The 25002-nt window shown below is 37.6% G+C and overlaps 1 protein-coding gene and 1 long non-coding RNA gene across 4 annotated transcripts in view; one reads left to right on the top strand and one right to left on the bottom strand.

Annotated features, from left to right (window-relative positions):
* The window catches only part of LOC133046814 (uncharacterized), a 172791-nt gene that overhangs the window by 144841 nt on the left and 2948 nt on the right, over positions 1-25002 (bottom strand). The window lies entirely within an intron of this gene.
* The window catches only part of ITGA1 (integrin subunit alpha 1), a 164402-nt gene continuing 153942 nt past the window's right edge, over positions 14543-25002 (top strand). Inside the window, exon 1 of the mRNA XM_061129817.1 lies at positions 14543-15394. Coding sequence (XP_060985800.1) covers positions 15334-15394 — 61 coding nt within the window. The 5' untranslated portion in view covers positions 14543-15333. The remainder of the gene's footprint in view (positions 15395-25002) is intronic.

The following is a 25002-nucleotide window of genomic DNA, read 5'->3' as shown; positions in this document are numbered from 1 at the left end:
AATATAAGGTTATTTAAAAGCCGTGCATCTATTTAGGTGAAACATGTGTAACCACCTGTATTACCCAAAAGATGGAGCAATATATTTTGCACATATGCAGGCATCAGTTTTTAACAATATCATAAAATTAAAAAACAACCTGGACAAGTACTTAAGAAATGTCAATATTAAAAAAAAAATCACCAAGGTGTTTGTTCAAACTCTTATTTACTGCTATTGGAAACCAGATAATGTCAAGATTCATTTCCTAACTGAATATATTCTAAGATTTGCTTTATTTTAAAAAAGCTTTTGAAAAATATAATCACTTCCCACATTACCAGTGAGAGCTGAAAAACATCATCATTGCTGCTATTGTCATTTCTTGAGGCTTTCAAATGTCACTTTTCATTCCAAAAGCTTATAATTTGATGTGCACAATGAACAGGAAACAGATGTGTCCTAGAGATTTACTCTAAATTTTGTGTGTATTTACTACTAACAGAAAAAACTTAAAATACCAAGTTAACATAAATTTTCTAAAAAATCCTCTTTAAAATGTCCCCAAATTGTGAGTACACAGAATTAAAAACAAACAAACAAAAAAACCACACCAGAGTCAGTGGTGTTCAGTCTTGGCATGTCCACTTACTGCATGGCTCCAAATTTCCGAAAACTAAAGTAAATTAGATACCCAGCCAGTCTTCCTAATGGGGACATTGTGAAACTCAAGTATAAGGCTAAAAGGGAAAAAATATAACAATAAATGGAACAATTCTCACTAATTATAAAACCATACAAGTAATAGTTATTAAGATTTCCTTCTGTGAATGTTTATGAAGTGTCATAACTCCTCTTAAATTTCAAAGGAAACGAAATCTTTGCAAACAGTGATGAAAGACAGTATCATTTATAAGTCTGTGAAGCTGAAATGCAAAGGCAATAAAGAAGCAAAAGCATAAAATAGAGTGAAGAGCCGCATATATATTTAAGTAGGTGAGCATTCTTAGCCTCAGCTTGTGCTTGCACAATGTCATATTTTGGCTGATGTACTGGGGTGTGCGTTTGTGTGTGTGTGTATGTTTACACACATGTGCATGGTTATATGTGTGTTTTATATGTTAGGACACAATCATTCTTACTTAATTTACTGATTATTAGTTTTTGACTGGAGAACAGTCAAGTATTTCTTTTTTTAAATTGCAGGAAAATCTTGAGATCTTCCCCTACATACAGTCATTTCAAGTCTATTTCATTTTGTCAACTTTGAATTCTATTTAATTGCTTTTAAATAAGGGTCGAAAATTTCTTAAAATAAGCAACTGGAGTCAATTATAGACCACTAGAAGTGAAAGCTGAGTGCCAAAGAATTGATGCTTTTGAATTGTGGTGTTGGAGAAGACTCTTCAGAGTCCCTTGGACTGCAAGGAGATCCAACCAGTCCATCCTAAAGGAAACCAGTCCTGAATATTCATTGGAAGGACTGATGCTGAAGCTGAAACTCCAATACTTTGACCACCTGATGGGAAGAACTGACTCATTTGAAAAAGACCCTGATGCTGGGAAAGATTGAAGGCAGGAGGAGACGGGGACAACAGAGGATGAGATGGTTGGATGGTATCACCAACTCTATGGACATGAGTTTGAGTAAGCTCCGGGAGTTGGTGATGGACAGGGAAGCCTGGGGTGCTGCAGTCCATGGGGTCGCAAAGAGTCAGACACGACTGAGCGACTGAACTGAGAAGTTGTTTATTTGTTGGAATTTTATTTCCAGCATTTCTTCCTATTTTCTAGTTTAGGACAACTTACTTCACTGAAATAGTTATAATCACATATTCAGTGGCAGGGCTGAGAGTAAATGGACAGCATTTCCCTGTAATGTCCACTTTGCCCATGGTTTCATTTGATATCTAGAGTATTTTTCACTGAATACACCCTATACATTTTGTTTTCTAATTCATGCAAGTACCTTAATATTCTGTGGTCAACAGAGATATTCTGGATGAGTTTTATATTGCCTCTCACTTTGTTCTAATTATTACTATTGAATCAGTGACTCACCCAAATAAGAAACCAATCACTATCATTTAAACAAACAGCATTTATTTTGAAGAAATCTGGTGGTTTGCTTTTTCTGTTTTGCAGTCATTGCTAGTACTTCATGTGGCCCTCTAGAATTCTTACATGTATCAGGTTGAGTACTGAAAAAGAACATATTTTTCACTTGTTCTGCATCTACATGTATAGCAGCCACATCACTACAGAATATTTTGGACTACACTTTACAATCAAGTTTTCTGCTCTAAAATCTCTACACTTTACCAAAAATTGTAATGAGCAGCAAGTATGAATCACTGATTATTCCTAATATGTCAGTATAGACATTTGGCCTAATTAGTTTTATCAAAAGTTAAAGAAGAATCCATTTTTCATTAATCCTACCACTGTGAGTGTAGACTAGGCCTCTGGGTATCTACTCACCCACTGTGATAATTAGGAAGGTATTATTTTTTAACAGCTTTATTGAGATAACATAAAATGAACCCTTCTTAAGTGTTCAATTTCAATGGTTCCTAATATATTCAGAGTTGTGCAACCATCCCTACTACCTAGTTTTAGAATATTTTTATCAACTTAAAAAATGAATTCCCTTAGTTATTAGCAGTCATTGCTGATGCCTTTTGTCCTCCAGTCCCTGGAAACCACTTTATTTCTTTATGGATTTGTCTACTCTGGACAATGCATATAAATGGAATCACACCATACATGGCCTTTTGTGCCTGGCTTCTTTCACTTAGCATGTTTTCAAGGTTCTTTCGTGTTGAAGCATACACTAGTATTTTATTCCTTTTATGACTTAGCAATGTCACAATACATGGATATATCACATTTTATTTATCCATTTATCAGCTGATAGATATTTGGGTTGTTACCACTGTTTGGTTATTTTGAATAATACTATTATGAACATTTGTGTATAAGTTTTTGTGGGGATATGTTTTCAATTATCTTGGATATTTCTAAACTGACTGCACCATTGTGCAATTTATGAGTGCTAGTTTTTCCACATTTTTGCCAGCCCCATTACTGTCATAGCCATCCTAATGGGTGTGAAGTACTCTATCATTGCAGTTTTGATTTGAATTTGCCAATAACAAATGATATTTAGCATCTTTTCATGTACTAATTGGTTATGCTTATCTCTTTATAGAAATTTGTATTTATAGCTTTTGTCCATTTTTTAATTGGGTTATTTGTTGTTGTTTTATTAATTTTTGAGTTGTAAGAGTTTCTTATATATTCTGGGTGGTGGTGGTAGTTTTAGTTGCTAATTCATGTCCCACTCTTGCAACTATGGACAGTGGCCCGCCAGGCTCCTCTGTCCATGTGGTTTCCCAGGCAAGAATACTGGACTGGGTTGCCATTTCTTCCTCCAGGGCATCTTCCCACCCCAGGGATCAAATTCACATCTCCTGCATTGCAGGCTGACTCTTCACCACTGATCCATCAGAGAAGCATATGTTCCAGGTATTAGACCCTTATCAGATTTCTGATTTTCAAATATTTTCTCTTTTTACATTCTTGATGGTGTCATTTGAAACACTAAAGTTTTACATTTTAATGAAGTCCAATTGATATGTTTTTTCTTTCATTACTTGTACTAGTGGTACGGTATCCAAGAAACCTTTGCCTAATTCAAGGTCATTACGATTTGCTATGACATTTCTATGAAGTATTTCACAGTTTTATCTTTTACATTTAGGTTTCTGACCCATTGAGTTAATTTTTGTGTATGGTATAAAGAAACTTCCTTTATTCCCCTATTCATGACTCCTCTTTTGTTAAGTAGCTATTTTTATGGTATACCATAGTAATTCCCCTGTTATTTCTCATATATATTTTTAGTTGTTTTCTTCATGTTATTCTGGGGATTAATTTCAGTTAGCATCTAACTTAAAACAATCTAGTTGGGGTTAATTTCAATAGTATACAAAAACTTTGCCCCAATATAGTTCCATTCCCTCCCCTTTTGTACTACTATTATTATATAAATTACATCTTATTAATTGTAAGCTCACCAACACAGTTTTTATAATTATTATTCTACAGAGTTACTTTTAAATATAATAAAAGAAAAGAAACCAAATACATTTGTATTCTCTTTCACAGTTACAAAGATAATCACATTTACTGGTGTTCTTTATTCCTTCATGTGAATTTGAGTTACTGTCTTCATGTAAATGAAGGACTCCTTTAGTATTTCTCATCAGGCAGGTCTGCTAGCAATCACTTATCTCAGTATTTTTAAACTGGGGAATATCTAAATTTCTCTATTTTTTCTGAGGATAGTTTTGCTGGATATGGTTAATAGTCTTTCAGAAATTTGAAAATGTCACCCTACTCTATTCTGGCCTTCATGATTTCTGAAGAGAAGTCAGTAATCTTATTAAGAATCCCTTGTACATTATGAGTGGGGCTTCGCTGGTAGTACTGTGGTAAAGAATCCACCTTCCAGAGCTAGAGGTGCGGGTGTGACCCCTGGGTCAGGAAGATCCCCTGGAGAAGGAAATGGCAACCCACTCCAGTATTCTTATCTGATGAGTACTTTTATCTTACTGCTTTCATTATTCTCTTTTTCTTTGGCATTGAACAGTTTGACTAATGAATCCAGGTGTAGATCTCCTTAGATTTTTTTTCCTTGACTCATGAAACTCTTTGAATGTAAATATTAATATTTTCCACCAAATATAGAAAGTTTTCAGGTATTATTTCTTCAAATACACTTTCTCGCTCTTCTTCTAAGACTTCCGTCATGAGACACTGGCACACTTGACAGTATCTCACAGGTTTCTGAGACACTATTTGTTTTTCTTTATTTTGTATTCGCTGTTGTTCTGTCCCTCCAACAGGATAATCTCTTTAATGTCATTCATTCTTTCCTCTGCCAGTTCAAATCTGCTATTGAGCACTTTCAGTAACTTCTATTTCAGCTATTATACTTATCACCTTCATAATTCTTAATTTTTAATAATATCTATCCTCTATTGATTACCTATATTTAATGAGAAATCATTCTCATACTTTCATTTAATTCTTTAGATATGGTTTCTTTGATTCTTTGAGTACATTTTATAGCTCATTTGAAGTCTTTTTTTTCTAGTAAGTCCAACATTTAGGATTCCTAAGTGATGGTTTATATTGCTGGTTTTTTAATGTCCTGTATTTATGTGTTTTTTCTGGTTGAAATCGGACATTTACAATATTATAATACAGTGATCATGAAAACTGTGTGACTTTCTAGGATATGTTACTGTTGTCTTTGTTACTGTTGCTGCTGCTTCTGTGTGTGTTTGTTGAGTGACTTTCCTAGACTAACTCTGTAAAGTCTGCTTTTTATGGCGACTGAAGTCTTTGCTTGGTTAGCTTACAGTCACTTGCTTTAAATTTAATGATGAAGTGGAGATTTCTGTTTAATACCTTGAAACATCAAGTCTCCTACCTTTGCTGAAGGGCTCTCTCTGCATGTTAGGGTGAGCCTTCAGAGCTCTACCAGGCAGTTCACGATTCTGCCTTTTAGCCTTAACTTCCTGACCGCACAGATTCAAAGTCAGCCAGAGGGAGAGACAGGAGTCTTCTCAGGTCTTTCCAGAGCATGTACATAGCCCTACACAAGTACATGTCCTATATTCTCAGAAATATGTAGAACTTTTTAAAACTGCCCTATGAACATCTTATTCTCTGTTTTTTTCTTTTGCATTTTCATCAGCCTCTTGTTAGCCTAACTGGCGTTGCTGCTTCAGACCTCTGTAGTGTAAAATGATGGCCAATAAACTTTTTTTAAAAAAATGCCCCTGGAATAGGGTTACTTTCACAGACCTAGCTCTGAATCAGGCAAAATAAAAGACAAATTTTGAAATGCAACTTCTCAGGAAACTGCCTTCCAGGTCAAATAGTAATGATTCTCTTGGGTTAGGAATTCTGGGGAGGTCCAAACCTATTTTGCCACATACAGTGACTCCCAGATTGCCATTTTTCAGTTACTCTAGTTGTGAGGCCATTTGCATTCAGGGTACCACAGAGATAGGAGGAAGGGGATGGAAACAGGGAAAACTAAAACACCACAGAGTCTGCTGTTTTTTGAAGGTTCTGTTGTTTTTCTTAATTATTTCTTTTTTAATTATAACTCTTTGTTTCACTGCAGAATGCTGAATAAGCTGATTTTCACAATTTTTACCATGTTCTCACGACCTTTATGGAGGAGCAGAATTTTGGAGATACTCTATAACTCCAGAAATACTTCTCCCCCTTGTTTATTTTAACGTTGCACATATATGCCTATTACTATAGTTCACATGAAATGAATTTTTCATTAAGACGTTTTCATGGAATAAAAATACAGTTTTTACTCAGAAGAATTAACTTTGATCACCACAAAGTAGAAAATTCTGATTCACTTTCCCTAACTTCTAGTACAATAAAATATAATAATCTCAAAACTAAGTATTATAGAGATGATAAGGAAAATCTAAATATTGTTACTCTAGCTAGACTGAATTTATATCAAAAGATTTTATTCTTCTGTATTCCTAACAGAGTGATTATTGTAAAATTAAATTATAAGATCATAAGAGATTAACATTCTTTGTAGTTATTCTAGGCCTAGTTCTCCCATGTCAGGAGTCACCAATTTTCTGCATTCTAACATCCTTTATAACTCTTTTCTCATCCAAGGAGTTGAACAACCTTCTGTAGCTCTTCTGAAAAGGAAGACCCATTCTTTTGGTCATATAGTCTCCTATTTCTCTTTTCCCCTCTACAAGCATTAAATTTTAAAAAATCTTAAAAAGTCATTCCCAGGAAAAAAATAAAAGAAGAAAACATTGAATTACTTCTCTGTATTTGAGGGCTTGAGAGAGAAATTTAGTCTCATAAAAATAATCTCCTTTTTTATACACCTTTTTCTGTGACTATGAAATTCTTTCCTGCAATATACAGATATGATTGTTTTATTAATATTATCATTTCTTTACTAGCTTTACTAATACATTTACCATTACAGTTACTTGTCCTATTACTTTTTATGGCTCAGATATATTTAGCCATAACTCCACAGTAGGTACTTTAAGTTCTTTGCCTGTGCCTTTGTAGTACATTTGGGCACACATGAAAGAAAAACCAGGGCAGATCCTGGTACTTATGGCCTTCGTTTTAAATGTTCTCAGTCATCCAGTTCCAAACTTGCTCCACAGTGCCGCTGTCTTCATTGCCTACTCACACTTGGCTGTTAGCAACTCTAGTGGCTTTTAACCCCCAATCTCTTGCTCCATCCTCTTGGCTTCCCACAGTTTCCTGGAGAGCGATCAGCTCGTCATGGCTATCTTTCATGAAAAGTCCCACATCTCCTCTTTCAGTGCAGGACCTTTAAAAACAGTCCTCATGCATCCAACCTGGACTGGCGATTTGTTTCACACTTGATAATAAACATGTATCGATGCTATTCTCTCAGATCATCCCACCCTCCCCATCCCACCCTTCTCCCATAGAGTCCAAAAGTCTGTTCTATACATCTGTGTCTCTTTTTCTGTCTAGCATATAGGGTTATCGTTACCATCTTTCTAAATTCCATATATATGCGTTAGTATACTGTATTGGTGTTTATCTTTCTGGCTTACTTCACTCTTTATCGGGGCTGCTGCACTGGGATGACCCAGAGGGATGGGATGGGGAGGGAAGTGGAAGTGGGGTTCAGGATGGGGAACACATGCAAATCCATGGCTGATTCATGTCAATGTATGGCAAAAACCACTACAGTATTGTAAAGTAATTAGCCTCCAACTAATAAAAATAATTGGGGAAATAAAATAAAATAAAAGCAGTCCTCACCCCACAGAACAAAGTCTTGAATGATTAGGAGTTCATGGCTGCCTTCATTCCATCCATCTACATTGGGACCAAAATAAAATGGCCCATACTGGTAGTCTATCTTTCCTAATGTTTAAATTCCTAGCATATGGTACCCAATTGGAGTGTTTAAAACCTCTTTTAGGCGTCATGATGAGTAGCTTCATTTTTCATCAACTTCAAACTTTAAAATAAACACCAAATATTCTTCTTGGCTCTCCATGTTTTGTTCAACCAATGTCCAATCTTCCACCTTTATCCTAGGAGTGCATGTAACTGTATTTACTGATAATATATAATAATAAATTTCCTTAAAGAAGACATTGCATAAAAATTCTAGGAAAAAATGTTCCACAGTGTGCTTCATGGCTTTAATATATTTCATCTGCTCTAATATATTTCACAATTAGATCATATCAAGCCACATTAGAAAATGCATAAGAAAAGAAAACAAAACAGTAAAAAACATGTTTGAATGGTCATTCAGAACTATGAAAATATTCTCTGCTTACAAGAAATCCAAATTCCTTGGCCTCCTTCCAAGATTTTTTCACATCTGGTCACAACTTCACTTGCCTTTCCTAACTTCTATTTCATCGCATTCATCTATATCATGCTGCCTGTGTCTAGAATGCCCATCTCCTTTTCTCCATCTATGAAACCTCTGCCCACTTCCTGCAAGGCTAAATTCCAGTGCCACCATCTCTTTGAAACTCTTTTTCTTCCTTTTGACAATCCCTTCCATTCTAGGGTTCATCAGATGCAATAGAAATATCATTCTATGCATATATTTAGATAGCTTGTGAATTTTCTTGAGGACAGGGCCATGCACTTCAACATCTCTGAATCTGCAGGACTTAAAAGACTTGCTTCTGCACAGAAGTAATTTCATAAATGTTTGAATGAATGAATTACATGGGGTCAGATGTCTGCAGGTAATAAAAATGACTATCTTGATATAGATTATGATCTAGTAAAAGATGAAAAATAGCCACATAATTTGTAAAATAATCTACTTGTTATTATTTTAGAGCAAAATAATAGACTTTCTTTCTCTTGATGTATTTATATAGATACAGACACATGGGGCTTCCCAGGTGGCACAGTGGTAAAGAATCTGCTCGCCAGTGCAAGAGGTGCAAGAGACACAGGTTTGATCCCTGGGTCAGGCAGATCCCCTGGAGAAGGGAATGGCTACCCACTCCAGTATTCTTGCCTGGAAAGTTCCATGGACAGAGGAGCCTGGCGGGCTACAGTCCATGGGGTATCAAAGAGTTGGACACAACTGAGCACACACACTTCAGCATAAATAGAGATATCTACTGACCAGTCCTATTATAAGAAATACCTATGTTCTTAGCTTGATTACTAACTAATCATTTATTTGCTACAATCCTGGGATTTTAGAGCCCATTTACGTGATTTAACTTTTTAGAAATTGGTTAAAGGAAAATAATTAAATCAAGTTGTTCAAATAATTCTAGAATTGCCTAATACCTTAAAATATAATCAACTCACATTTCAAATTCAGAGATCCAGCAACATAGCTAAAATGTTACTGCTCATGAGTGGTGGTTATACTGAGTCAGAGAGTGCCACAAATTAAATATTCTTGCCAGGGCACCACCCTGGTACTCACTCCCTTCACTGTAGTCTTACTGTCTCTCTCATGTTGAACTCTGCCAAGTTTTAGGGAAGTTTACTACAGTGTTAAGAACTGTCCCTCACCAGGATCCTAAAGGCAGATCTTTTTTCACAAGTACCCATTGCCCAAATGTCTTTGGACCAGGTTTCTGGCACAGACTTATCCAGGAAATAGAGCGGGAGGAACACCTTTTTTATATTTTAAGTGAAAAAACATTCACACAAGAACATTACACAATAACAAGACCAAAAAAGGTTGCTTGGTGGTGAAGTTCAAGTCCCACATCACTGTCATCATAAACATGACTTTATTTTAGTCACAGAAGAAGTATCATGGGTTCTTAAGTCAAGGTAACAACAATGAATATGATAATTTCACAAAACTGCTTAACTTAACAAGTTTAAAATGAAACATACCAATGTTAGAATTGAGGACAAAACTGCTTATTTTCTGTTCCTAGTTACAAGTGAAAAAAGTTAATGGACAGCAGATTTTCAGTAGAAAAACAACTGCTCTACCCATTTTTGCCTCAGCAGAACATAACCCTAGAGTCTGATACATAGCAGGAACTCAGAATTTATTGAACTAGATTAAGCTGCCCGTATGGGTTAGCCCCGTGAATTAGTATCTCTGTCTTGGACTGCATTATTCTAAACACATACATAGTAAAATTTTAAATGAATCATCATGAAATCTTTATAAAAACAAACACCTACCCCTAAATCCTCAAAGAGGGAGAATGAAAGCACACTTGAAGCTACTTTAAAATGTATTTGAAACCTCTAACTTTTCGAAACACATCATTTTGTATCTTGCTTATAAAAATGCTACTTTAACATATAATAGTTTAAAGGTTATTTATTATTGAGTAAAATTGACACTACTCTCATACCCAGAGGGGATACCTTTTTTATGTTGTGGCCTTGAGAATCCATGATCTTACTACCAAAGAACCCTGGCATATACCAGAAGCAGAACTCTAGACTCTCTTTAATTCCTAACCCCTTAGTGAAATTTTTCTTCTCTTGTTAAAAAAAAAATTTTTTGACAGCTAGCTAATTTGAAAAGCAAATCCTTGCTAATGCCATAAAGGGCTCTGATGTCTTGATGTATGCCCATTTTACAGGTTTTATAATTTTTATATCTTCAAGATAACTTCCTCATTCAAACATAAATATTCTAAAGGTGAAGATATTAGATACAATAATAGGAATTGATGGTGATGTTTTAGCCAAATGCTAAAGCTCCCTTCTGATGCCCTTCCAATGACATCACTTCCTGTAGGGCCCACCACACAGAAGCCCTGACCTATGTTTCCAAGGTCTAACTACTACTAATTCTTCTACCACTGAGAAGAATGATTCATTTTATTACGCATTTACTTTAAAACTAGGCATTGTGCTACATGCTTTGTAGGCATGTCTCATTTAATCTTCACAACAGTCTTCAAGGATAAGCAATATTTTCATCCCCATTTTCCTTCTGAGAAAACTGAGCCTTAGAGAAATCAAATAATTCTTCCTGAGCACACAGCTCCCAGATGGTAGTTCCAGGACTTGAATCCATGCAGTCTTAACTCCAGAGCCTATAGTAATCTTATTCATATGTTAGATAAGCTCCAAGGAGAATACTTTGGGATGAAGTATCTTTCTCTTTTTGAGATTATTAGTCAGCAACCCCTATTACTTTTGCATCATTTCACAGACTCTACTTTCCAAATTCTTAATCAGTTCAGCCTCTAACGTCTAAGTGTATTTTTAATTTTCACCAGTATTTCCAAACTCTAAGAGATCTGATCAGATTGTCTCACTTAAAATAGAAAAGTATATAACATAAAGCCTAGAGTTTAACATTGAGAAAAATGAAAGTGTTAGTCACTCAGTGTGTCTAACTCTTTGTGACCCCATGAATTTGTAGTCTTCCAGGCTCCTCTTTACATGAACTTCTCCAGGCAAGAATACTACAGTGGGTAGCCATTCCCTTCTCCAAGGAATGTTCCTCACCCAGGGATCAAACCCAGGTCTTCAGCACTGCAGGCAGATTTTTTACCTTCTGAGCCCCCAGAGAAGAGTTTAACATTAGCCATCAATAAAATATTAACCTCATATAATTACTAGTTTATGACCACTACTTTTATCTTCTCTAAGCCTCAATTCACTCAGTGGCATGTCTTTCTGTTAGTTAGGATAAACTGGTTAAGAAAGTAGCTTTTCTGACATTGATTTTTGTTTAGAAGTATTGAAATTTAGGATATGAACACTTATTCTAAATTAACTTCTCCAGCAATAGCTGTTTTCTCACTCTCTGCATCTGCATTAACCTGACATGAAGAAGACTGATAAAAACAGCTACAAGATTCATAACATATATGAAAAATAACTTCAAAAACCACAGCACTGGTAGCGGTGTTTATCACCATTATTCTGTAAATCCTAGAAGAGATTTTTAAAATATTTACATTCAAAGTATTTATTAACACCCCGCCCCAAAGAAAGGTAAAGTTCTCAATAACTATAGGCTCAATTATAATTTTAGAATTTCTCTTTTCATTTTTTTCTAATATATTGCAATTTTCTACAATTTCATATACGTACATGCATATGTATATATGTGTGTGTATACCTATATGCACACAGACACACAAATATTTTGTTGCTGTTCAGTCACTAAATCATGTCTGACTCTTTGAAACCTCTTGAACTGTAGTATGCTAGGCTCCTCTATCCTCTACTATCTCTCATAGTTTGCTCAAATTCACATCCATTGAGTTGGTGATGAAATCTAACTATCCCATCCTCTGTGGCCCCCTTTTCCTTTTGCCTTAAATCTTTCCCAGCATCAGGGTCTTTTCCAAACAGTCAGCTCTTTGCATCAGGTAGCCAAGGTATTGGAGCTTCAGCTTCAGCAACAGTCCTTCCAATGAATATTCCGAGTTGATTTCCTTTAGGATTGACTGGTTTGATCTCCTTGCAATCCAGGGGCTCTCAAGAATCTTCTCCAGCACCACAGTTTGAAAGCATCACTTCTATGGAGCTCAGCCTTCTTTACAATCCAACTCTCACATCTGTACATGACTACTGGAAAAACCACAGCTTTGATTATATGGACCACTTACACTATTATTATCTGTGTTTGAAAACTGAGCAATTTGGAAAAATATTTTTGGGAAAATATTTATTATGATTTTTTAACATCTAAGTGAAAGTGTCAGTTGCTCAGTCTTCTTGGACTGTTTGCGACCCCATGCACTGTAGCCCACCAGGCTCCTCTGTCCATGGAATTCTCCAGGCAAGAATACTGGAGTGGGTTGCCATTCCCTTCTCCAGGGGATCTCCCAACCCAGGGGTCAAACCTGGGTCTCCCGCATTTCGGGCAGATTCATTACCATTTGAACCACAGGGAAGCCTTAAAGTCTAAGCAGAAATCAATTAATTAGAATTTACCGATTATACTGCAAAGCCCTTTGGGTCATGGTGAGAAGCATAAGATGCAGGTGAAACTACAGAGAAGTGAGATATACACAGGAAAGGCATTCTGTGGCAGAACTTTTCCAGAAGGAGGAAGGAAATAGGTTGATAATATCAAGTTAACAAAAATGAGAGATTAGAAAGTCAAAGTGTGATACTGAGAGCATTGAATGCAGGCAAAGTAGCTTCCCAGGTGGTGCTAGTGGTAAGGACCCGTCTGCCAACGCAGGAGACTTAAGAGAGTTGGGTTTGATCCCTGGGTCTGGAAGATCCCCTGGAGAAGGCATGACAACCCACTCCAGTATTCTTGCCTGGAAACTCCCACGGACAGAGGAGTCTGGCGGGCTACAGTCCATAGGGTTGCAAAGAATTGGACATGACTATGCGACTTAGTAGGCTTGCATGCAAAGGAGCCCAAGTACTGCCTAGTAGGTTTGACTATGGTCCAATACAATGTAATTTTTTACAGACTTACAGGATTTTTAAACATACTTACTAAGAAATGAATCACTTCACATTCATAAATTAGAAGAGAAATTCTTTGGCTGATAAGTCCCTTTCTGAGATGTGATAGACATCAACATCTCACCTCTACCCACCCAATTTTTGATCTTCATTAGACTTCTTAAATTTCATCTTCTCCAACATTTATCCTTGCGATCTTCTATTTGGCAGTCCATTCCATCATCCTTGTGGCTTTCTCCCCACCCTTCCTTGGATTCTCTGTACTGTGTCACCGGTACTGTACTCCAGGCAATGAGTCCTCCTTTGGGTGGCACTCTTGTTTTGCCTAACTCTAGTCCTGCTAGACAGAAATATTCAATTAGTAGTTACACTGAATCCAATCCAGTAGAGTTGCATATAATTGAGTCCCCCTACCACCTGTAAGGGGCTTCCCACGTAGGTCAGTGGTAAAGTATCCACCTGCCAATGCAGGAGATGGGAGTTTGATCCCTGGGTCAAGAAGATCCTCTGGAGGAGGAAATGGCAACCTACTTCAGTATTCTTGCCTGGAAAATTCCATGAACAGAAGAACTTGTCGGGTTACACTCCTTGGGGTCACAGAGTCAGAAATGACTGAGCCACTGAGAGTGCACACACACTACACCTGTAAATACAAGTCTACTCACCCATTACTTCCTCTTCTTTGAAATTCTCAAAACCATTAAAACATAAATGATTTAAATACAGCAAGTATTTGGTGAAGTTACCATGTAGATGTGGCTCTTGACTCAAAGGATGTACAACTCAACGAGAGAAGCACTGTAAACTCCTATGTGGAGTAAATAACATGCACTCAAATTAATTCATTCTTATTTATAAAAGTCTGTAGCAACAAGAAATAAAGCAGTGCCCTAAATTCTTTCTTTGGTTCAATTTCCAGTGTACAAACATCCTAATTGAGATTAAACAAATAGCCCACACACATTCCATTTTTAACGAGACTGTTTTCCTCCCTTCCTTCCCCTCTAGATTCCCTCTTGCATTTCTCTCTTTCCCTTTTTCTCCCAGTCTTAGCTCTCCTTTCCTCTAGCTATCACAGTTTTCCCAAAGAAAAGCCGCCCTGTGACCACGAATCAGCAGAAAGGAAGCAAACCCTGATTACGGCAAGCCAAGCCCTCAGAGGGGCGTGTCGGGGTGGACGCCCCCACCCCCTTTGAGTGCAAAAGGGCTGGACAGCGAAGTTCAAGTGCTGGCAGGAGAGACGCGCGGCAACCAAAGTCGCTCACTTTCAGAGACGGACTGATCCCTTCTGCGCAATCGGACCCCAGGAAAGCCGCCCCCCGCCCCCCCCCTTACTGGCCGAGGAGCGCCGGCACTTTGAAAGCGCCTGGGTGCCCAGACCCCGGGAGAAGTGAGGGGTGCGAAGGCGGAGCCACTGGCCTAACGACACCCCCGCAAGGTCCGGCCCTCGCCCGCGTTCCTACCACCTTAGGGAGTTGGCGCCGGGAGCGGAATCACCCTCTCAATGAAAGGCAGATGTCCCTTTAAGGTTTGCTTCGCAGCTCGTGGACTTTAGCCTAAACAAGGACCCGCGAAGCTGGCTTTATTTGTCCATGTCTCAGACAGAGCCTGGGAGGCTGCCAGTGGGATTTCAGAGCACGAAGGGGCGGGGGGGGGGGGGGGGCGATGTGGCAATTCTGCGAGGCGAGTAGCGTGAACTGAACTTAGAGGCACTGGTGGAAAACACAGGAAATCGCCCCCTGCTCCCCGGACGCCGGGGCCGACCGGCCAGCGACTGAGACCCCCGGCGGCGAGCAACCCGGCTCCTGCGCGCGGTTCCGCCGAGTCCTCGCCTCCGATCCCGCGCGTCCCCGGGGCGCTGCGCCCACTCCAGTCATGGACCCCCGGCGCCGCGCCAGCCCAGGGGTCTCTGTCGCCTACTGCTGGCTCCTCTCCGGTGAGTGACCCTGCTTTTCTCTGAGCATCTCCTGAGCGCGGGACTCCGGGAGGGAGGCGCGCAGAGCTTCGGCCCGGAGTGGTGAAGGGAGCGTGGATCCACTTTCGGGCGCCCCAGGTAGTCCGGGCAGGTTGGAGCGCTGAAAGCAGTTTTCTGCGTTGGTTTCTCGGTGTGAATTACTTCTGAAATTGTTTCAAAACCCTCCGCCTCAATGATGGGGGTAGCGGTGCTGAAAACTTTACAAGGTGGAATTGACTTTTCAAATTAAAGTTGTTTTTGACAATATGCATGGTATTTTAGGACTTTGCTAATGGCTTCTACTTTCCATTTTCGTGTTTGTGTGTAGAGTTTCTACTTTCAGGTTGCTCAGGAGTGGACATTATTCATTTTCTTGCTGTTATGTACTCAAGATAGTTTCTGCTACAGAGGAGGAAAGAGAAGAATGCAAGGCAAAGTTGTCTCTTGTGCCGAAATGCTGTTTCTGTGTTAGCACCCGGGAAAAGGAATATATTGAAATTGAGGAAGTCATGAACATTTACTTTGAGAATTAGCAGAATAATTTTTAAAATACAAAATAAAGTATTGTTACTTGTGCATAAATAGGTATCTTTTAGAAGACGCTTAATCACAGTGGAGATGCAAGCTTAAACTCAATTGGTGGGGGGGGGGAAAGGTTGAATCAAAGCATTTTCTAAGATTTTCCAAATCATTAACTGATGGATAGCTCTTTTCTACCAGTTACTGACTGAGCAGGAAAAGTTGCAAGGGTGAAAGAAAGAGAAGGCAGATGGCTGAAGCACTGTGTTAAAAGGGCCAATAATCCAAATAGCGTCAACTTCTGAAGAGCTTTACAGTCAGTGAATGGCTGACCGTGTAAGCCACTGTCACTATCCTTTACACGTGTTTGAGCTATGTGTGCATGCATGTCAAGTCATGTCCAATTCTATACAACACTATGGACTGTAGCCTGCCAGGCTTCTGTGTCCGTGGGATGTTCCAAGAATACTGGAGTGGATTGCCCTACTCTCCTCCAGGTGATCTTCCCGACCCAGGGATCCATCCCAAGTGTCTTACTGCCTCCTGCATTGGCGGGCGGGTTCTTTACCACTAGCGCCACCAGGGAAGCCCATTTGACCTATGATTCCTCTCCAACTCAATGTTTTTGGAAGCTGTTTGCACCTTGTTGTTGTTGTGCAAAATTTGAATGTTTTACTAAGTACTCAAGTTGTACCTTTCTCATGTTACTGAATAAGCAGTCACTAATTTAGAAATAGGTTTCCCTGGTAGCTCATCTGGTAAAGAATCTGCCTGGAATGCAGGAGACCCCTGTTCAATTCCTGGGTCTGGAAGTTCCCCTGGAGAAGGGATAGGCTATCCACTCCAGTATTCTTGGGTTTCTCTGGTAGCTCAGACAATAAAAAAATCCATCTGCAATGGGGGAGACCTGGGTTCGATCTGGAGAATTCCATGGACAGAGGACCCTGGCAGGCTACAGGTCCATGGGGTCGCAAAGAGATGGACACGACTGAGCGACTTTCAGTGTAGAAATAATCAAACGAGGTTTGCAAATCCTCTGAAAAGAATGAAACGCAAAAAAATAGAAGTAAATTACAGTTTCATATAGAATATATATATTCAACTACTTTATTTCCTTATGCCTAAAACAGCCGTGTTTGTATACTGTTGGTTTTCTGCAATTGTTGGGGGTAATGCATGCATATGTGCTAAGTCGCTTCAGTAGCATCCAACTCTTTGTGACCCTACAGACTATAAGCCCACCAGACTCCTCTATCCATGGGATTCTCCAGGCAAGAATACTAGAGTGGGTTGCTATGCTCTCTTCCAGGGGATCTTCCCAACCCAGGGATCAAACCTGCATCTCTTATGTCTCCTGCACTCTACCACTAGTGCCACCTGGGAAGCCCATTGTGGGTAATAAACCTTGCTAAATCCAAGAAAGGACTTAAAGGAAAATAATGCATGAAGGGCTTCCCTGGTGGTTCAGACAGTAAAGAATCTGCCTACAATGCAGGAGACCCAGGTTCAATCCCTGAGTGGGGAACATCCCCTGGAGCACCTTGTTAAAACCAGTAGGGGGTTAAAGGAAAATAATGCATACACATTTCTAAATTACATTTAATTCTCTTTTGTGTGTATATATTATATATTTATATATATATATTATATATTATTCAACCATATTAAAATTTAAAGTTATTATCTAAGAATCAACAGGTTCCTCATATGTGCTATGTTGTTGTTGTTTAGTCGTTAAGTCATGTCCGATTCCTTTATGACCCCATGAACTGTAGCCCACCAGGCTCCTCTGCCCATGGGGTTTCCCAGGCAACAGTACTGGAGTAGGTTGCCATTTTCTTCTCCAGCGGATCTTCTGACCCAGTGATAGAACCTGGGTCTCCTGCATTGGCAGGCAGATTGTTTACCATTGAGCCAACTGGGAAGCCTTCTTATGTGCTATATTTATGCCCATTTCACAGCATAACAGAAGGATCTAAAATTTGATGTCTTATTTTCCTCTGTTGGTTATCCTGTCAGTCATCATGTTGTCAGCTTCCTTACAAACTTCTCATCAATCCAGAGTCCACAGAATCCATAGAATCTGGGGTCTTATCACCATACCCACCCATGCACAGTACTATAGAACTCATCTTCTAGTCTTCAGTCTGAACTTAACCTCTAATTTAATCTTCCTAATACATAGTTTTTATCATACCTTAGTCTTTAGCCAAAAACCTTTGATGGCTCTATGTTATCCATAAGATAAAATCCACAATTCTCAACCAACCTTTCAGGGTCTGCCTTAATCCACTACCCTCTGTCTCCTACTGTGCCTTTTATCAGTTTCCTATTGCTGTCATAACAGATTGCCTCAGATTTACTGGCTTAAAACAAGACAAATTTACCACTTATAGTTATATGGGTCAGAAGTCTCACTGGGCTAAAATCAAGATGTTGGCAGGGCTGCCTTTTTTCTGGAGGTTCTAGGGGAGAATCCATTTCCTTACCTTTTCCAGATTGCAAAGGCAATCTGCATTCCTTGGCTTGTAGCTCCATCCTCCATCTTCAAAGCCAGTAAAGTAGCATCTTCAAATCTTTCCTGTGACTGCTGCTTCATCACATCTCCATCTCTGATACTGACCCTATTTCTTTCCTCATATAAAAATGCTAATTATGCTGGGCTCCCCTGAATAATCCAGGATAATCTTCCCAGCTCAAGATTCTTAATTTAATCATATATACCAAATCCTTTTTGCCATATATAGTGATACATTTGCAAGTTCCAGGGATTAGGAAATGAAGATATATGAAAGACCATTATTCTGCCTACCAAAACCTCTGAACATAAACTGCCAGTCATGACAGCCAGTCACATTTCCTTATTTCCCCCATTAGTCCTCATGCTTATTTTACTACTGTGCATATGACACTATTTTACGCATCTAGAAAAGCATTCCACCCTTCTTTCTTACCACCCCCTGCCCTCTAAACAAACTCTCTCCAGTCTTCAAAGCTGGGTTTACATCACAACAACCATCTCTCTAATAAACCATCTCAGTAAACTTCCCATTATATTTAGGACTATCTTGTATTAACTTTTCTCAACATTTAAACACGATGCATCAAGAAAGATGCCCTTCTCTATGTCTAAAGTCTTTATCGTTACTTTAAATATGTCAAAGTCCCAGCAAAAGAACTAGTGGCACATATAAAGGATTTAGCTGAAGAAAACTGACTTAAGGGACTGTTTGCAGAAACAGAAAGGAATTGACAAAAGTTGGTGGAGCACGTAGAACAAGCAGGAACAAGTAGGAAGAGAGCACCTGAAGCAACATGAGATGAAAAGCCCCTGCTGTTCCCAGGCCTGACGGGGCAGCAATGTCAGCTTGACCGTGACCTCTGGCTATGGGAGGGGGCGCCACTGGACAGGAGCTGTGGCCATAGCTGCAGAATGCAGCTCGTGCCAAAGCTGAAGCCCAGCAGGGAGAAAGCGGGGGAAATGAACACCCTGCCTTTTCCTCCTACCCCCAGCGCCTTGCCCAGCTCTCCCACTGGTCATGTCCAAATGGCAAAATTCAAACTCCCAGGGGACAAAGATCAAGACAATAACAGAGAAGAGCCAGCACAACTAATTGCTGAAAGGCACATAGTTTTTGAGAATGTATTAGATATGAGGCCCTGTGCCAAGAATTTTGCACATACTACATTTCAGTGTCAAAAAGGGGACATTCTGGAACTATTATTCATATTTTACAGATGAAGAAACTAAGAGACTAATTTGACTAAAGTCACACAATTAATAAATGGCAAAGCCTATACTCTATTCAGATCCCTCATGTTCTGAAATAATATACCATTTCGGCAAAGACCATGATGCTGGGAAATACTGAAGGCAAAAGAAGGGGACGACAGAGGATGAGATGGTTAGATAGCATCACCAACTCAGTGCCCATGAATCTGAGCAAACTCAAAGAGACAGTGATAGACAGGGGAGTCTGGCGTGCTGCAGTCCATGGAGTCGCAGAGTCAGACATGACTTTGGGACTGAATAACAACAACAATTGGCTGTCTAAATCTAAATCCATTTCCCTCTTGCTCAACCCTCTAAATGTTAAATCCAAGTCTAATTGTCTAAAAGACTTTGATAAGGATCTGATTAATGGTGAAGTGGGTCTGTTTTCCATGACTTTTAGGTATATAGTGAAATTAGATGATGTCCCTTCCTACATTAATTATAACTCAAATAAGACTCATTATAACTCAAAATTACTCAAATTATAACTCAAAAAATTATAATCTCTGGTTATTAAAAATACAAACACAGAATTATCCCTAATTGAGTTGTGTATCTTTCCTCCATAGAAACATTTCAGCTAGACTACAAGCAGGTGTCTTCTTTTATGATTTTTTTCACAGGCAAGATTTCCTATTCTAAAAGAAGTCCAGTGAGCTAATGGCTGGATATGGAAGGAAGTCAGCCACTTACTTATAACAAAGAAATGACCTCCAATGATATACAATGGATGGTCAGGAACTGCTGAAAATAGTGAAAATATTTAAGTCATTATGAAGTCTGTAAAGTCAGCAATAAATTCAGAGGACTTTTGTTCATTTGTTTAATAAATGGGCAGTAACGGTAGCAATAAAATACACATGCCAAACTAGCTTGCTGACTTTTCTTCCCTGCTCTCATGCTGTTATTTTGATGCATGAGCTCTAGGGCCACAGCTTATAACTGTTGATCTTACTCCCTTAATGGATGCTCCTCTGCCTGGGTTCCAACACCTCAACCCAACAAACATCCCATTAGATGTAGAACTGGCTGAATTTTAATATGCCCCTTAACTGATTTATACAATAAAGGAGCTCATGTTTTAAATATATTCAGAAAACTAGGCATCAAAATGCTATTCTTTACCTACACTGCTCTTCTGTTGTATGAAATACAATATAGTATATCTGAATTCTTGTTAAAAATTTGAACAAACTCATAAAATAATAAAGGAGTCAAGTTGTCTCTTTTAGTTATATCAGGAATATTCTATTTCTATCTATCCATATTTATATCTAGTTGAATGGAAATCACCATCAAGTGACTGAGGCACCAGTATTTCAGGTACTATTAAGAAAGAAAAGTACTGCCAATCTAATTATAATTGCTGAACCTACAGATGCCTCCTAGTTTCAAGAGATGTTAAAATGTTGAAATATATACATCTGAAAATTATAATAAATAACATGCAGCATATCTACATGCAATTTTCTATCACATTTTTAAAAACTGCATCATAAGATTCCAAACACACTCCTAGATACAAACATATGAACACTGTCCTCCTTTTAGTTCTCTTCCAGGGCCAAATTTGATTCAAGGAATAATTGCTCCTCTGACACCAGCAACCTCACCAGCTCCCAATAACAGAGCTTCCTGTGAATACTCTACCTTTGAGAGGAAGCTTAGGGAGAAAAGTGACAATAAAATAATTCAAAAATGTTCCAGGTCACAGGATCAGTAACTCTAGTTCTGGCAGGCTTTAATATCTGTAATATTCTTTCATATCAGTGGTTAGTACCAGGACCAAGTATATTTGATGGGACCTAATTTTTTATCAAACGTCTTTTCTAACTTAAAAGGAAAATTAAAAAGTCAACTAAATCTTAAAAGGCAATTAAAATATATGCACTGGTTGGAATTAAGAACTCACTTTATGTGCAAAACATTAATATTGCTTTATAAAAATGGTAGAGCTCTATAAACAAAATAAGTGAGAAATCTTTGAAAAATCATTATAATTCAGATAGTAAAAGCAGTGAAGACATATTTTTTTGGCATGAACTATCTGAGACCTGCTGAAATAAATGAAAATTCTTAAATTTGAATAGGATACCTAAATCAATCACATTAGAACCTCAAATGATTAAGATGAATGATCTGCATATTTTATTATAAATCCTATACTCCTAATACAACTTACAAATGTGCTTTTCAAAATTTTCTCTTTAACTATATACTTTTAGTTTGCCAAGTACTACAGTTTGAAAATTCAAAGGTATTGACCGGTTGCTAAAACTACATATTTTATTGTAATATTTTAATAAAATAATCCTACATTATATAGAGATTCATACAAACAGGAATATACTCTCCCACACATTTTTGTTGATAAGATTATTTATTTAGTAGGAGGCTTTATATTGTTTTGTGACAATTGCAAGTAAGTATTTTTAATCACAGGAAATTTAGATAGTGAGTATAGCAAGTTCCTTAAAGCAAAACAAAACACTTTCCCCTTTTCACTTTTACCATTTTACTTGAATTAGCTGAATAATCCTCCCAGTCAACCACTAACTTTGCTTGTGGAGGTCACATAGGCATCTTTGTACAATCTAAGGTTAGCACATTCTCTCTCTCTTTTTTTTTAGCACATTCTCTCTTAAATAACTATTGCAATCATCACTAGAAATTTATATAAGAGTGCTGGCTGTTTATTCAGTAAAGATCATTTTCCAAACCAAGTGTAATAACACCAATTGTCATCATAGTTTATTTTATAACATTTTAAGACTTTTTTCTCATTAAGATATATTTAAAATTAATCATTTTCTTATCCATGCATAGATAGCTCAAAAAAATGAAATAGGTTTACAAAAACTTAAGAGAAATCTTCCTTTCAAATTATTAGTAACATTATAAAACAGAATGTGATTTCATACTTTTAAGATGTCAGTGACAGACAAGTTAAAAACTCTGAATTAAAGTAGAGCTAATAACCACTCATTCTCTCATATAATTATGAACACATGAAAAGAGATACAAAGGAACACAATAAAAGGTAGTGTCTGCCCTTAAGAAGCTCAGAGTCTGAAAGAAGTAATAGACAAGCAAAGAAGCAATAATGAGAAAAGCCCCCAAAGCAGAGAAAGGAAAATACTAGGTTTGTGTTGTTGGAGAGTAACCTTTGCAAAAAATAGAAGATGGATACAAGAAAATGTATACAGATTCTACTGTTTAAGGGTCACTGTGCTAAGTACAGAATATTCAAACAAGACAGCCCCATTAACCCTGCTGCTATCACACAAATCATTTCTAACATTATTATAATAGGAAGGATTATAATCAGTTCATCACGAGGTACATGAGCCATCTCCTGCAGTAGGAGTAACCTAAGGTTTCCCTGGAAAGGAGGTAGTAAGTAGTATACATAAATGCACCCAACAGATCATCCATCATTCAACTCTACTGAACCAGTTATTTTTCAAGGCTGAATAACTGTGATCATGTTAAAGTGAGTCCTTGCTCCTTGCTTTGTCGGAGCCAAATCTCTATTTTCAAGCCAGGTATTCTTAGAGATTTACAACAATACCTTACATGTCTATAGAGTTTCACAATTTTCAAAGTATCATAATCTCATTAAAACCTTCTCAGGGATAGTGAATGCGAGAGGCAGACAGTCTTATTTATAATTTACAGTGAAAAAGTTTAGGTTTATAGAGGTTGGGAACTTATCTAAAGTTGCTAAAATCTAGCTAGACAAGACCATAACTCAGGTCCGCTGACTCTTGACATGCAAACATTAAAATTAGTATTGGTCTTTTACCTCTAAAATCGACCTTAGAAGAATCAGATTCAAAACTGAAGATAAATGTTTCAGGGTCAGATTATGGGCAGTGTTTTAATTTTTTAAAAATACCATTGCAGAATAGGTTTCACAATTAAAACAATTTTAATTACTGAATTCAATTTCCTCAGTTCCTAAGTAAAAGAAGTTCAGTTTCAAAGAGAGTAAGTGGTGCCAGAAATTATAGTAAAAACAATTGACAGTGTAAGAATTACAACCCAGGATACTTGACTTCTAGCCCAACTGTCTTTCTGAGACACTGGAAGTATATCAACAACAACAAATTGAAAGCTTTTGGAAGCAACAACACTGACTTCTCTTTTTTCTGGAGAGATTAATATAAATAAAAGTTTATAGGAAAAATAGATATAATTAAAGTTACTGATACAAAGATTTCTATCTTCAAAGAGCCAATAAATAAGTATAAAATTAGTATTTAAAGAAACCTAGTTAAATTTTGTTTTTTTTCCTCATGATTTTGCTTACTTAAAGACTGAAAATACTCTATACTGCTATATGTTATATAACTACTATAATCATAGAAGTATGAAAATAAGGGGAATTATTTTGTAAACCAGGTGAGCTATAGTTAATAATATCAGTGTCTTAAGAAGTATCTGTAATAATATAATATATATAGCATATATAGAGAGAGTATATATAGTATATAGTATAGTATAATAATAAATATAGTTGCTACATTTTTTTATCTGATCCACTCAGCTCCTCATCCATATATGAGTGCCTACTGGGTGCAAGGGGACTTTTCATGGGACGGTGCAGGGATGCAAGGATGAACCCATCCAGAGTTCAGTAAGAAAGAAAAGATATGTACCCAACTAATAGAACGCATGGTTTCAACTTGAAGGTAACATTTAAGTTTAATGATAAGTAGGATTTATGGAAGTAAGGGTGAGAGAAAGTGACATTTTATAAAGATAAGAGCTAAGGCAGCAAAGTAGAAAGTTGCCAGGATGTACAGGGAACAAAGACTGCTCCCATTGAGGAATTTAGGGGGCTGAAGCGGGTACAGGGAAATAAAATTTGTAAAGTCATGTCTTGGAAGCCTTGAATTTCAGGGAATTTGGATTTTAACAGAGAATGAGAATCCCCAAATAACTCAGAACTGTGATGACTGACCTAGAAAGACTAAGTTATAACACAAAATCTGGGAGAAAAACATCTGATCATTCAACAACAAGCTCAGATTACTAAAAAAAAAAAAATTCTGTTACGGACATTTCAGATCAAATAACATTTCTACGAAAGTTTTGTAGTATGTTCAGTCACTGAAGCACATTTATATTTTAAAAGACAACCCAAAGCAGTATGTCTCATAATTTAAAAAAAGAAGAAGAATTACAGAATCAACAGTCAACAGAGGTTTACCATTGATCTGCAATGTAGAAATATATATTTATTTTTCTAAGGTGATATTTGATCTTTCTCAAGAATTACAATGGTGACCAA

Source organism: Dama dama, chromosome 25 (assembly GCF_033118175.1).
Source record: "Dama dama isolate Ldn47 chromosome 25, ASM3311817v1, whole genome shotgun sequence".
Lineage (NCBI taxonomy): Eukaryota > Metazoa > Chordata > Mammalia > Artiodactyla > Cervidae > Dama > Dama dama.
Note: the sequence above shows the minus strand (reverse complement) of the source record. Positions and strands in the feature narration are given on the sequence as shown.